Raw genomic sequence first — 15,139 nt, 5'->3', positions numbered from 1 at the left:
AGCAAACTATCAAAAGGAATTTTTTAAGTTCACAGTAATTTTGAATGTTATTTGCTTAGTTTGAACATTTCAAATGGGAATGTTGGTTCCAGAATGGGGAATGGTTTGTAGATGAAAGGTCGATGCCATTCCAGTGACATCTCCCTGGATGCAGAATTGCTGTTGTTTCTGGACACGTCAGATATTGAAAACACAACCTCACCAGTGCCTCTGGGAGGCCCACGAGAGTCCTGACTAGAAAAGACTTTCTCTTTTAAGTTGGTAAACTATCCCAAAATATACCAATTTGGGATTGAATTTTTCATTTTCCAGTTTAATGGAAAAAACTTACACAAGATACAAAATAAATAAAGCCAGTTCACTCTCCTCTGGCTGCATATAGGCTTCACGTGATTCACCTAACAGATGACATCTGTTTTCCCTTGAATTGTTAGAATATTTCTCTCTGGAAAAGAAAAGTAAAAAAAATTTTTTCTCATAATTCTTGTAATAAGATTTATATCATTAAATAAACTTCATGCCATTTTTCAAAGAATTCCAGAGATGGTGAGTAAGAAACAGCTTTTGGTTGTATTTTTCATTTTTCTCCATTTGGAAACATTTATTTCTCAGTAGATGACATCTTTGACTAAAGTAAGATAAATATGAAAGGCCCAGGCAAAATCTGTAATTGTACATATACCATACCCTGAAATCTGGCAATTACTTACATTTCAGAAAATGTTTATCAAGTAATTCTTTCTCTCTGGCTTAGTCAAATTGTTTGCATAGTATTCTCATTAATGTATATAGTAAATTAATCTATCTATTTTACAGATCCATGACATCTTTCATGTTTTTCCCCAAAGTCATGAAGATGAAATTGAATTTATTTTTGCCTCTGAATGCAAAACAGGTTTCCGTCATTTATATAAAATCACATCCATTTTAAAGGAGAGCAAGTATAAGCGATCCAGTGGTGGGCTGCCTGCCCCAAGTAAGAAGTTATTTTCTATTTAAAAAGAGGCAGAAGGTGGGAGGGTCAGGACAATGTAAAGTCTCTTTTGTGTACTTTATAAGCATAAGACAAAGTTTTTGAAGGATACATAATAAACTATTAATACTGGGTAATATTTGGGTGTTGAAATTACTTATTGTTACTTTCTGTTTTTGCCTTGACTATACTTTTTGTTTCAAGTGAGCTCATGTAATTTTTAGATTGAAAAAGCTACTTTTAAAATGTTACAAAGTTATTAGATATTTGTGTGTACTAGATTTTTTTATACTGTCTGCACGTATGCTGAAGTTGATTTATAGGTATAGCTCTTCATATTGATATAATTGTTTTCCAAAGTGAAATTAAATATTATGTCAGCTGAAATTAATTTCTTTTTTTAAAGTGTTGGGTTTCCTTCTGGGAAATGTAATACAGATAAATGGGTAAACAAAATGTGTTTACACATACAATGGAATATTATTCAACCTTAAACAGACAGGACATCTGACACATTCTACAATCCGAACGAACCTTGAAGACACTATACTAAATGAAATAAGCCTGTCATTAAAGGACACATACTGTGTGATTCTATGTATATGAGGTAGCTGCTGCTGCTGCTGCTAAGTCGCTTCAGTCGTGTCCGACCCTGTGCGACCCCATAGACGGCAGCCCACCAGGCTCCCCCGTCCCTGGGATTCTCCAGGCAAGCACACTGGAGTGGGTTGCCATTTCCTTCTCCAATGCATGAAAGTGAAAGGTAAAAGAGAAGTCGCTCAGTCGTGTCCGACTCTTAGCGACCCCATGGACTGCAGCCTACCAGGCTCCTCTGTCCATGGGATTCTCCAGGCAAGAGTACTGGAGTCGGTTGCCATTGCCTTCTCTGTATGAGGTAGCTAGAGCAGTCAAATTCATAAACATAGAAAGTGGCTGCCGGGGACTGAAAGGAGAATGTGTAAGCCTAGAAAAGATGAAATAGTGCATTCGATACTTCTGTGTTTTTAAAAAGACTGAGCTACGGTTTTCTACTTTAATAATACAGAGTTTGTTTTAAAATACTAGACATTTAATGATGTTATGTTGTATGCTTTACTGCCATTTATAACTTAACAGGCTCAACATAGCCATTTTTTTTAAATTGTGGTAAAATATGCATAACAAAATTTACCATTTTAAGTGTGTGGTTTCATGACATTAAGTATATTTCCTACTGTTCTGCAATCATCACCACCATCCATCTCCAGGATTCTTTTTCGTCTTCCAGAACTGATTCTGTCCAATAAGTAATATCCAATTTAGTGGTAAATAATTAATAGCTTCCCATTCCTTCCTCCTCTCAGTCCCTGGCAGCCACTTTCTATGTTTATGAATTTGACTGCTCTAGCTACCTCATATACATGGAATCACACAGTATGTGTCCTTTAATGACAGGCTTATTTCATTTAGTATAGTGTCTTCAAGGTTCGTCCGGATTGTAGAATGTGTCAGATGTCCTGCCTTTTTAAGGTTGAATAATATTCCATTGTACGTGTAAACACATTTTGTTTACCCATTCATCTGTCTATTAACAGTGAGGTTACTTCTTTTGACCATTTTAAGTAATGCTGTAATGAGCGTGGGTAGACAAATACCAGTTTGAAACCCTGCTTTCAGTTCTTTTGGGTATATATCCAGAAGTGAAATTGCTTAGTATTTTAATTCTTTAAAGTTTTTTGAGGAACCACCATATACTTTCAATAGCAGCTGCACCTTAATACACCTTAATACATTCCCATTAGAAAGTGCACAGAAGTCCCAATTTCTCTACATCCTTGCTAATAACACTTGTTGTTTTCTGGGTATAGTTCTTTTTTTTGTTTGTTTTGTTTTGGTTTTTTGGCGGGGTTTTGGTAAGAGCCATGCTAATGGATATGCAATGGTATATCGTTGTGCTTTTGATTTGCATTTTCTTAGTGTTTAGTAACATCATATTATTTAGCCAGTTTGTATCTCTTTAGAGAAATGTCTATTTGAATCCTTTGTGGACTTTTTAATTGGATTATTTGTTTTTTCAACATGCCCTTTAACATCATTCTTATTTGGGAAACACTGACCTACAATTTAGGACAGTAGTAAATACTACCTATGACTTGCTCCTTCCCTTAGCATGAATTTTTTTAAAAATCAGACTAGATCTTATATATCCAAGATGGAGTTTTTTTCCCTAAGAGCCTTAGTTTAATTTGACCCTTGGTGTGGAATTGCCCTTACTTGTTCCTCTGTTGTTCAGAAATTAAATCTACTTACAGATTCCAGAAAGTTTAGTGATGAAGACTGGTCAAAGAGCTATGAATAGTAATTCACTAAAACAGCATTCTTGGGACAGGGATTAAAAGATAACTTAAAATTTTATACTCGTATTGAAGAATAAGAAGCACTGTCACCTCAGCTGACATTCTTTTCAGAACACTTAGCCCCTGTTCCCTCTCAGTGTCTGCTTCTGGGCCCTTGAGCTTGTCTACCTCTTTCCATTTCCCTCCTTTTTCCTTAGACTTTCTTGCTCCAAATCTTCATCCTTTTCCTTGATGTCCATTTTATTTTCCTCTTCCCTCCTCTTTTTTCTTCCATAAGTGGCTATAATGTGTAACAATTAGTATTGTTATATATTAAATAATACTTATTTTCTGGTGATAAAATTTAAAGTACTAAGTTGAATTTTTGTATCTAAGAAAAATAAAATGAGTCTATTTTTTTAACTTGAGTAGGACCCTACTTAAGATCCTATATCATCTCAGCCTCTTCTCAGCTATCACTTTGAGAGCCAGAGCTGGCAGCAGCTAGGCAGAAGCAGGGGTTTCTTTCTTTTTTTATTTTAACCTTCTCCTTAGGCCACTGAGAGAGCCTTATCTACCAAGACAGAATCTTACAAAGATAAATGGAACATGTTGTTATTTACTATGGTAATATTCAATTTGTTTTTTGCAAATAATAAACAGTTGTATTAAAATTTTCCTTCTCTGGCTTAAGTAGTTTGTTGCATTTCTAGAAGAAATGCCTCGTTGACACATTAGATTGTTTTTGTCTGTCTAACCAAAGGTCTAGGAATACAAGTGCTTTTGAGTTCTTTTCTGTCTTTACCATAAGAGTCTATTTTGCTGTTTTAACTTTAGTTACATGGATCATTCCATTACTATTGAGAAGACTCATAACTTGGAGTTTTTTTAACTGTAGACTTTATGTTGAGGTGGAATTCACATGACATTAACCGTTTTAAAGGAAACGTTTAGAATGAAGGGAGGCATTTGGTACATTCAGTGCTGTGCAGCTAGCTACCACCTCTCTTTAGTTCCAAAGGATTTTCATTATTCTAGACATAACTTTGAATTTTTCAGTGTTCCCTTTTTGAAAAAAAGAGTTTAGAATACTATTTTTCATTGTTTTGTTTGCTTATAGTCTGATGCAAAGTACTGAATTATAATTATATTTATCTTTAGGTGATTTCAAGTGTCCTATTAAAGAGGAAATAGCAATTACCAGTGGTGAATGGGAAGTTCTTGGCCGGCATGGATCTAATGTATGTTCTTTTATTCTACTGATATGTTTAGTCAACATCAGCTGTGTGTATGCTGTACTGAAAATCAGTAGTGCAACTTCATATGACCCCAGTATTTTGAAAATACTGCTAGGGCCTCAAAAAACCCAAGTTGTTGGAAAGGGAGAATCTTAGTTTGAATTCTAAATCTCACCTATTTAATAATGCTGATATTAGAAGTGTTCTGGTTACCAAAGGTCACCATTTGCAGATGCAGTGTTGCATCTTAGTAAGGAAAGGGCTGGTCCATTCTTTCCAAGTCTCTCAAAAGTGATTGAGGATATAGTTTGAAAATTATTTCTGAATCACTTATAGACTACTTGTGTCATTTCTGCATTGGTGCATTTACAGTTCCTGAGGTAGTGATGCTCTTTCATTCACCTGTTTATCTTATCTCACAAATGTAAAGTTTCATATACCACTTGCAAATTATAATGGACATTTATACAGAGCATAGATTGATAAGGAAAGGGAGGAAGTCCACCCTCTGTTTTCCTGTTGGCATATGGCTTGCTGTAGCAATTCAATGAATTCTAATTTTTTTCTTTTGCCTTTCATAGTACCTTGTGTTTGTTTCAACTTTCAGTTAGATGGTCAGTTTCATGAGATGTCCAGAACTCCATCCTTTATATGTGTGATACATAAAGTTAAGTTGAGGTGTGCTACCAGGATTTAGTGAAGGCCTATGATTTCCTCAAATTGATTCAGAAATTTATTGAAGAATTATGTATACTGGCCACTATAGAAGTCACTCACACTTCCTTAGGTGATTAAGGAGAAAGAATGAAGATACAGGCCCCAGGTTTGTTTTTGTTGGTAATGACTTTAGAATGTAATAGGTGACCTTTAAAGTCTCATTTCCACTGGTAGTGTCAATTGGCCTCTGGTTATATACTCAATATATTTTTTTCTGTTTAGGGACCTTTAAATGTTACTGTCAGATGTTAGTGGAATTCTTAAGTTCTGATAATAAAAATTTACACTGATATAAACTTCATGCTGTGTAATGGTTGGATAATACTGAGGGAAACCCCAAAATTATACAGAGCTGAACCTTATTTGGGTAACTAAATGTCTTTCTGTTACTTGCTATAACGTGCATCAGTTCTTTTCTATCATGCCTATTTATGTGATATATTTATCTCGCTTTCTTACTCTTCTATTTTCCCTCTATTCTTGCTTTATTTTTTTTTTAAGTTATCTTTCCATTTTCTACTTTTGCAGGTGACCTGTTCACCCAGAGATTTTTAATGCCAGTAATTGAATAAATCTTTGAGGCTTTTAAGTCTGTTAGCCACTTAGGGTTCTCAAAGTGTGGTCTCTAGACCACAAAGTATCAATACCACCTGGAAACTTTAGAACTACTAGGCCCACCCTAGACCTCTTGAATGGAGAAAGTTGTCTGGGGGTAGGATTCAGCGATCTGTTTTACAAACCCCTCAGGTGATTCTGATGTAAAGTTGTTACAGGAAACAAAGAAAAAAGGAATAAGGAATTAACTATTTATTTAGTTTTGAAAGGCCTGACTTCTAACTGCTAAATCAAGAGCAGAACCAGTCCTGACCTTTTACACAGATTAACACATAACCTGTGAAGCTTCATGAAAGTTTGTTCTGCCATCTCTTATCCTTTGTATCCTTTCTGTCTGTGTCATATAGGCCTTACTTAATGTCAGCTGTGTTTATTTCTGTATCCATGCATGCTAAAATATGTTTGCAATGATTAAGAAGCTTCTTGAAGAAAATGTGGCATCTAAAAATATTTGCTTTTAGAAATACACCTTTGTTTTCTGTATAAAAGTTTGGATTTTATTAAACGTTATTTGAGTAGGCTGCTGGAAGATTTTGAAAAGGAACAATAAAAGCCATTTATTTAGAATCTCACTGTAATTTGGGAGGAATATTAAATGAATTCATCTGTGAGTGTACTGGCAGTTTTTTTGTGTTCTGAATGAAGACTTAAAAGATCCTTCATACTTATTTGTAAACTATGCCAGTATTGAAACTGATGGAGTGATTGAGTAGAGTTACTCCCCAACCCAATAGATAAAACATTTTTGCAAATTTTTACAAAAGACCAAAAAAAAGAAAAAAAAAAACACTGTCTAACATACTGCTGCACTAACTGAGAAATAGGAGCTACTGCTGCACTGAGAAATAGACAGGATGCCAAAATTAGACTCTTTTAGGTGTGCATGATTGGTTGACCTGAGCTGTGATACAGATATTTTTTCTTTGTAAAGCGTAGTCGTTTTAATGAAATAATTTTTGTATTTTAAGAAAAGCACACATTTTATCATAGGAAATTATCAGCAGCATGCAGCTCGGGTGTCCTTTTAACTTTCTGAACAGGATCTATTAAGACATGAACAAAACCACTCAAGCTTATTAACATCAGTGACAAATTAAAGTCAGTGTGTGACTCAAATTATTCTGAGTGAAATTGACTGGTCTTGCCAAGGTCATACTAGCACTGATTTTTATGTTGTTATTTTGACAGATCCAGGTTGATGAAGTCAGAAAGCTGGTATATTTTGAAGGCACCAAAGACTCTCCTTTAGAACATCACCTGTATGTGGTCAGTTATGTAAATCCTGGAGAGGTGACGAGGCTGACTGACCGTGGTTATTCGCACTCTTGCTGCATCAGCCGGGTATTAAGTCCCTGTTTGCAAAGGGTTTCCTGTCATATAAAAAAACCTCTGCTCATATAATACTCCTTTTTAGTAACGTGAAAACTGAAACAGCCTATAAAAACCTTAGCCTTAACTTTAGCATTGTATATTCACATAAATGGTCAGAGTGTTACCATACTCCTGCTGTAGCATCAATGCAGATATAGCAACAGATAACCTTTTTTTAGTTTTCCCTGGGGGGAAAAAATAATTGTTTTTCCTTTCTCTAGCATTGTGACTTCTTTATAAGTAAGTATAGTAACCAGAAGAGCCCACACTGTGTGTCCCTTTACAAGCTGTCAAGTCCTGACGACGACCCAACCTGCAAGACAAAAGAATTCTGGGCCACGCTCTTGGATTCAGCAGGTACTCATTCTCCTGAACCCGATCTTAAGCGAGATTAGTACATTAGTGCTCTAAACCCGTGTCGTAGGTCCACGTTTCCTGACAGAGCCTTCCCGTCCCTCACCACTGCCTGTCCTTCGGCTGCTGGCTGATCCCATCCCGCCTAGTCTATCAGTTATCAAATAAGGCTGGTTACCTCCTGCTCCAGGCAGGAGCAAGACTGGACGGCCTTTTTGAAAATAAGATTAACATAATCAAGATAACAGCTAGGAAGTGATTTATTCACATGTTTGGATGAGTTCCCAGGTAAACAACGGAACTCGAACGTCATATGGACTGAACTCTTGAGCAGGGAAGCTGCAGCTTTAAGGAATACCCACCTGGTAGCTTTCTTTAACTTCTACCAGCACTTGCAATGGCCACCTTAATAAAAGATAAATCCTCATTTTGTATAGGAGTGAAGAGCACTGTGATTACCTGAATTTAAAATGCTTGATTTCTTAAATATAAATAATGGACTAATATGTTATATCTTTTAATTCATTTTATACCCAAATCCTTTTTTCTGTTAGGTATTTTCACTCATAAATATCTCCTAAGGGGTTAAGAAATTAGTGCAAAACCACAAGGTATAGGTATATTCTGATGTCCACAATTAGAATTTGTAATACGCCAATCTCTGCTTCAACTGGAACATCATCCGGTATACACAGACTTGGGGGAGGTCTGTGTAGCTTTGTAAAACCAAGCACTGATCATGAGTTTTTTTTCTGGGTTCTGATTAGGCTTATTCTCTAATGATCATAAAGAAATGTTTTTTGAGCACCTGCTGTGAGCAAGTTAAGTTAATTTGTGCTTTCAGTTTCTCATCAGGTATATGGCTTAACCATCAATAAGTTATACAAGCTGAGTGCAAAGTATTTGTGTTCTGCATGTAAATACCTCCTGGGCTCCAATGATTATTGATAATACTTTGTGTCTGCTTCTGAAATGGATAATTTGATGTGTTCATTAGATTTCCTTTTTTAAATATAACTATTTGTGCTTAATTTCTTGCTTGTCATCTAAAGGAGGGATAGTTAGTTATTAGGGTAGTGGGTTTATGGTATTTTTTCCTTGCTCTCAGATTGTCAAGCTCGCATAAGAACTTTACAGAATGTATTACCTCCTCCCAGGTCCTCTTCCTGACTATACCCCTCCAGAAATTTTTTCTTTTGAAAGCACTACTGGATTTACATTGTATGGGATGCTGTACAAACCTCATGATCTACAACCTGGAAAGAAATACCCCACTGTGCTGTTTATATATGGTGGTCCTCAGGTAGGCATATTTCTGTACATATGTGTATGTGTTTTCATTTTTTTTTTAGGTAATTTGTTATTTAAATGTCTGGTCAGTTGTTTAAGATTTGAGCATTGCTGAGCCTCTGCTGTTACTGACTCTGGCTTATGCTCTCATTACCCAGTTTAGGAGTTTAGGAAGCTGGGTTTTGTTAGGTAGCGAATTTGAAAATCAGTGTCACTTTCTTTTTTTTGGCCATGCTGCTTTGCTTGTGGGATCTTAGTTCCCCAACCAGGGATTGAACCAGGGCCCTTGGCAGTGAAAGTGCAGAGTCTTAACCACTGGACTGCCAGGGAATTTCCTCAATGTCAATTTCTTAATTCACAGTGAGGACTGTAACTGTCATGGGGAATGTACTAGTCATGTCAGTTAGTAAATATGTTGTATTCTAGGTAGTTATAGTTTCCACTTGTTTGGAAAATGATACTAAATAATTAAATGTCTTGGTTAATAAAGAGTCTTAACAGATATTTTTGAAACCTTTGGTATCCTAATGAATTCCCCCTCTTCATTCTAAGGCCAGATCTCTCAAGCAAGCTATAATACTTTTATCAGCTAGTTAAGGCAGCTGCTGGAGAAGGAAATGGCAACCCATTCCAGTATTCTTGCCTAGAGAATCCCGTGGACAGAGGAGCCTGGTGGGCTGCTGTCCATAGGGTCGCACAGAGTCGGACACGACTGAAGCAACTTGGCATACATGCATGCATTGGAGAAGGAAACGGCAACCCACTCCAGTATTCTTGCCTGGAGAATCCCTGGGACAGAGGAGCCTGGTGGGCTGCTGTCCATGGGGTCACACAGAGTCGGACACGACTGGAGGGACTTAGCGGCAACAGCAGCGGCAAGGCAGTTGCTAAATGGCACTAGTCCACACGTGTCACACAGCTTTTAAATAGAGACAGTAAAATTTAAACCTGGGGCTTCCGAAGTGGCGTTAGTGGTAAAGAATCTGCCTGCCAATGCAGGAAACCCAAGACATGCAGTTTTGATCCCTGGGTTGGGAAGATCCCCTGGAAGAGGACATGGCAACCCACTCCAGTATTCTTGCCTGGAGAACCCCGTGAACAGAAGAACCTGGTGGGCTACAGTCCACAGGGTCGCAGAGTCATGACTGAAGCAGCTTAGTACAGCACATACTATTCTTCAGCACTGCCAGAAGTTTGCACATTGATTTTCTTTTTTTTCTGCGTTAAATAGTAGCATGTGAGTATTAAGGAAATTTTACTATCAGAGTAAAGTGTTTTGGGTAGGTTAGTTGGTTAACTGGTAATTTTTTTTAAAGTTTAATCTTGTTTACATATCTTACACTGAGCCCCTAAAGAAGTTAGAATTATACATATATATATATGTTTTTTCCTAATATAACTCTCTCTCTTTTAAAATTAATGCATTTTGGATTGTGCTAGGTCTCTGTTACTGTCCTCAGGCGTTCTGTAGGTTTGGCCAGCAGGGGCTGCTCTGTTGCAGCTGCGCAGGTTTCTCACTGTGATGGCTTCTCTTGTTGCAAAGCACAAGCTCTAGGAGCATGGGCTTCCCAGCTCAGCAGTTGTGGCTCCTGGGCTCTAGAGCACAGGCTCAGGAGTTGTGCCACTTGGACTTAGTTGCACTGTGGAGTGTGGGATCTTCCCAGACCAGGGATTGAACCTGTGTCTCCTGCACTGGCAGATGGATTCTTATGTACTGTACCATCAGGGAGGTCCAATTACAACTCTCTAGAATTCAGTAAATATCCTATTTTATAGTTATATCCAGTTATTCAGATCTGGAAGTATATCTAGGTGTCAAGTTATCAAAAACATAAAAGGTAGCTACATAAGCCATAACATCTCAGTAGTGATGATCATACATCAACTTAAGTCACTTTGCCATTGTTTGATGTGTTTTACAAACAAAACATGATTTTCATTGTAGTTATCTACACATAAATTATGAAAGAGTTAAATGAGACTTCTCTTAAAAACTTGGAAGCCAGATCTTTGTGAACTTAAAGGTGTAATATAAGGAATTCAAGAGAGAAATTACAGGGCACTCTTAAAAGCTTTACATGTTCTATTATTTAAATAAGAAGGATGTTTCTTCTTCCCAATGAAGAAATGATATATGAGATATGTGAAAAACATACTATAAAAACTAGCTGGTTATCTAGATATTTAAGACTAAAGGACTCCTTATATTAATGAAGTGAAGTGAAGTCGCTCAGACATGCCCGACTCTTTGTGACCCCATGGACTGTAGCCAGGCTCCTCAGTCCATGGGATTTTCCAGGCAAGAGTACTGGAGTGGGTTGCCATTTCCTTCTCCAGGGGATCTTCCCGACTCAGGGATCGAACCTGGGTCTCCCAAATTGTAGGCAGATGCTTTACCGTCTGAGCTACCAGGGAAGCCTCCTTATATTAGTAATTAAGTTTAAAAACTCTAAGCCATATGAAAAGATAGTGTCACTAATCCAATAGGGAAATGCAAATCAAAACCACAATGAGATAGCACTTCACACCCTTTAGAATAGCTCTTTTTTTAATAAAAAAGAAAATAATAAATGTTGGTAAGGGTGTAGAAAAATTGGAACTCTACTTTGCTGATGGGAATGTAAAATGATGCAGCCGCTGTGAAAAACAATATAGCAGTACTTCAAAAATTTATACATAGAATTATAATCTGACCCAGCAATTCCATTTCAGGCTATATACCCAAAAGAATTGAAAGCAGAGACTCAGATACTTGTTTGAGTTACAAGTATGCAGTGTCAATTGCAACATCATTCACAATAGCCAAAATGTGGAAGCAACCCCAGTGTCCATTGATAGACGAATGGGTAAACAAAATGTGATATATAAAGGAATATTATGCAGCCTTAAAAAAAGGAGGAAATTCTGACTTATGCTACGTGGATAAACCTTGAGGACATTGTGTAAGTGAAATAAGCCAGGCACAAAAGGATAAATATTGTATTATTCCACTTGTGTGAGATACCCAGAAGAAGCAAATTCATAGAGATAGAAAGTAGAATAGAGCTTGTCAGGGACTGGGGGAGGGATAGGGAATTATTGTTTAAAGAGTTGAAGTTTCTGTTTGAGATGATGAAAAGGCTCTGGAAATCAGTAGTGGTGGTGGTTGTACAGCAGTGTGAATGTACTTAATACCACTGAAATAGAGGTGTTTGTTTCTCAAAGTGTTCTTTGGATGCATTCAAATTTGGTGAGGCCACAGGAAAAGCTGGTGTTCAGTCTGCAGGGAGATTTCACCTTAAGACTTTGAGTGATAGAATCGGTTAGCACTTCAACCCATTGGGAGATCATTCATCCTTGTATTTGATAATCATTTTGATTAGTTATGAAGAGACTCCTTAAGGTAAGACCAGATCTTTCTACTAGCACACAGTAACCTTGCAAAATTTGATTAAATCCTAAAAGTGATCCAAGCCTTTTTTTTTTCCTTCCCTTGGTGGGTATTCAGGTCAAAGTGGAAGTCTTTTTGAATAAGGAACAGTGTCTCAATTCATAACATGAAAGGAATTACTTCCTGATTAAATGTAGCAGTGCCTGCCATAGGACATAAGTGAAACCAAGGAAAGCAACAAATAATTCTATTTGAAGTTGTTAAGGCTGATTGCTTTAAACCTTTTATTGATAACAGTAGTATTGTTTAAAAATGTTTAACAAATACTTATGATGCTTCCTATGTGTCGGACACTTCTGCAAACATAAATGCATAAGAGAGGTTAAAATAGCAGAGTACAGGTTTTGAAGAATTGATACTGAAGAAAACTTTTGAATTCTTGGTGCTCAAGGGCATTATGTTTGAGTACCTTCTTCTAAGAAGAAGCAGGCCTTGAGGCTACAAAGGCAAAAACACTGGCTCTGGGGGAAAATGTTCCTATCAGGCAACTGAGGCCGTCTTCAGTGATTTACAGCAGGCAAAGAAGTGAGTTAATTTTCTTATATGTTTGTATTTGTGTTCTTCTAGGCTTACTACTTCTTTTTGCAGCTCCTTTCCTTTAAAAACAAGCACCTTTGCCCACCAAACACCTCTTCCCAAGGTAGAAAGGAAAACCATCATTCTCTATTTTTCATTCATTCATTCAGCAAATAGTTACTGAGTGCCTGTTATGTACCAAGCAGTATTCTAGGCAGTGAGGATACCACAATGAACAAGTCAGACTAATGTCCCACCCTCATGAAGATTAATGAGGAAAATAAGATAAATTATATAACTTCATATAATGGCAGTGTTATGAATAATTGTTGAGAAGGAAGATAACAAAGTGACTAAAATGAGGGTTCTGATTGGAAGGGCAAAGAAGCTCTCTGAGGTTGCAGAGGATGAGAAGGGATGAGCCATGTTAAAGATCTGAGGGAAGAGCATTCCAGACTGAGGGGAAAATAAATGTCAAGGTCCTGGGGTTAGAACCAACTCAGTATAATTGATAGTAAGACTAGAATACAGTGCTCAAGGGGGAGAAATGGGATGAGATGAGGTGAGAGAAAATAGCCAAGGAACAAATATTGTAGGGTCTCGAAGGCAGTGGTAAGAAGTTTAGATCTTACTCTGATCTAAATGCCCTACCATTAGAAGGAGCCAAGCCATAAAGTCATACCTGGTTTGCATTTTTAAAACATCGTTCTGTTACTATGAGAATAGATTGTATGGAGGACAAGTATAGAAACAGAAAGACCTGTTTGGCAGTTGTTACAGTGGTAACTAAACATCCAGAAGTTCAAAAGGAAGATTTTTTTACATGCCCACCTCCAGTCTAGCTCAGTAAATGGTCAGTAGATGTTGACTGAGTGAAGATAGCAGCAATTCTTATTTTAATTCCTGACTAACTTGGTTTTCCCAATGGTTTACACCAGAGAACGCTTTCTCAATTTTGCCAGAATCCATTTTTTGTTTATTATCTGTCTTTGTTGTTGTTGTTCAGTCCCCCAGTTGTGTCTGACTCTTTGCAACCCCATGGATTGCAGCACGCCAGGCCTCCCTGGCCGTCACCGTCTCCTGGAGTTTGCCCAAGTTCATGTTCATTGCATCGGTGATGCCTTCCAGCCATCTCTTCCTCTGACGCCCTCTTCTCCTCCTGCCCTCAGTCTTTCCCAGCATCAGGGACTTTTCCAATGAGTTGTCTGTTCGTGTCAGATGCCCAGGATACTGGAGCTTCAGCTTCAGTCCTTCCAGTGAATATTCAGGGTTGATCTTTCTTAAGATTGACTGGTTTGTCCCAGGTTCTGGCACCAAGAAATGGAACAAAACAAAACAAAAGATTGGTTTGATCTCTTGCTGTCCAAGGGACTTTCAGGAGTCTTCTCCAGCACCACAGTTGAAGGCATCAGTTCTTTGGCGTTCTACCTTCTTTATGGTCCAGCTCTCACAATCATATGTGACCCCTGGGAAGACCATAGCCTTGACTATACGGACCTTTGTCGGCCGAATAATGTCCCTGCTTTTCAACATACTGTCTAGGTTTGTCATCGCTTTCCTGCCAAGAAGCAGTCGTCTTCTGATTTCATGGCTGCAGTCACTGTCTGCAGTGATTTTGGAGCCCAAGAAGAGGAAATCTGTCACTACTTCCACCTTTTCCCTTCTATTTGCCATGCAGCAATGGGGCTGGATGCCATTGTCTTAATTTTTAAAATATTTAGTCTTAAGCCAGCTCTTACCCTCTCCTCCTTCACCTCATCAAGAGGCTCTTTAGTTCCTCTTTGCTCTTAGTGTCCACCAAAACCTTGAACTTCTGTAGCTTTTTGCCCATTAGTTAAAGTCTTCTTTTCACTGGAGAGTTTACTTCTGGTGAAGCACTAAACTGCATTTAATTTCGCAGTCATTTTGAAGTATAGTTTCTAGGGTGCTAAAGTTTTTTAAGAATTATCTTACCTTTTGCACTGATCTGTGTAACAGGAAAAAGTAAGCTGACTGGTCACAGTATTTTATTAAAGTACTGAAGTTTTCCCTCTACTGGTCAGAGACAATCCCAGAAGATACCGGTAGGGAGAAAAAAAATGGTCCTGTTCCATCATTTGAAGGATGCATTTCTTTCTCAGGGTAGAAGTAATCATTTTAGTAACTTTTTTTATGGAATAGACTAAATCATATATCTTATAGTAGTTAATATCTTATAATTTTGAAGTCTGTAATTGTTCATTAATCCTCTGAACTTTGCATGTGAAGTTAAGAAAGAAAAGAAATAACATAAACATGAAAAGATTTAAGTTAATTTAAAAATATATCATGGAGAAGGCAG

General features: G+C 37.5%; 1 protein-coding gene across 5 annotated transcripts in view; it reads left to right on the top strand.

Annotated features, from left to right (window-relative positions):
- The window catches only part of DPP8 (dipeptidyl peptidase 8), a 54,335-nt gene that overhangs the window by 28,130 nt on the left and 11,066 nt on the right, over positions 1 to 15,139 (top strand). For all 5 annotated transcript variants that reach the window (XR_003512979.1, XM_027553000.1, XM_027552999.1 and 2 more), the window contains 5 exons: positions 817 to 976; positions 4,450 to 4,529; positions 7,047 to 7,199; positions 7,451 to 7,586; positions 8,741 to 8,886. Coding sequence is in view for 4 of the 5 variants with exons in the window: in XM_027553000.1 (XP_027408801.1) it covers positions 817 to 976; positions 4,450 to 4,529; positions 7,047 to 7,199; positions 7,451 to 7,586; positions 8,741 to 8,886 (675 nt within the window). In the remaining variant the exon portion in view is untranslated. The remainder of the gene's footprint in view (positions 1 to 816; positions 977 to 4,449; positions 4,530 to 7,046; positions 7,200 to 7,450; positions 7,587 to 8,740; positions 8,887 to 15,139) is intronic.

This window comes from Bos indicus x Bos taurus, chromosome 10, assembly GCF_003369695.1.
Source record: "Bos indicus x Bos taurus breed Angus x Brahman F1 hybrid chromosome 10, Bos_hybrid_MaternalHap_v2.0, whole genome shotgun sequence".
NCBI classification, from domain to species: Eukaryota; Metazoa; Chordata; class Mammalia; order Artiodactyla; family Bovidae; genus Bos; species Bos indicus x Bos taurus.
Note: the sequence above shows the minus strand (reverse complement) of the source record. Positions and strands in the feature narration are given on the sequence as shown.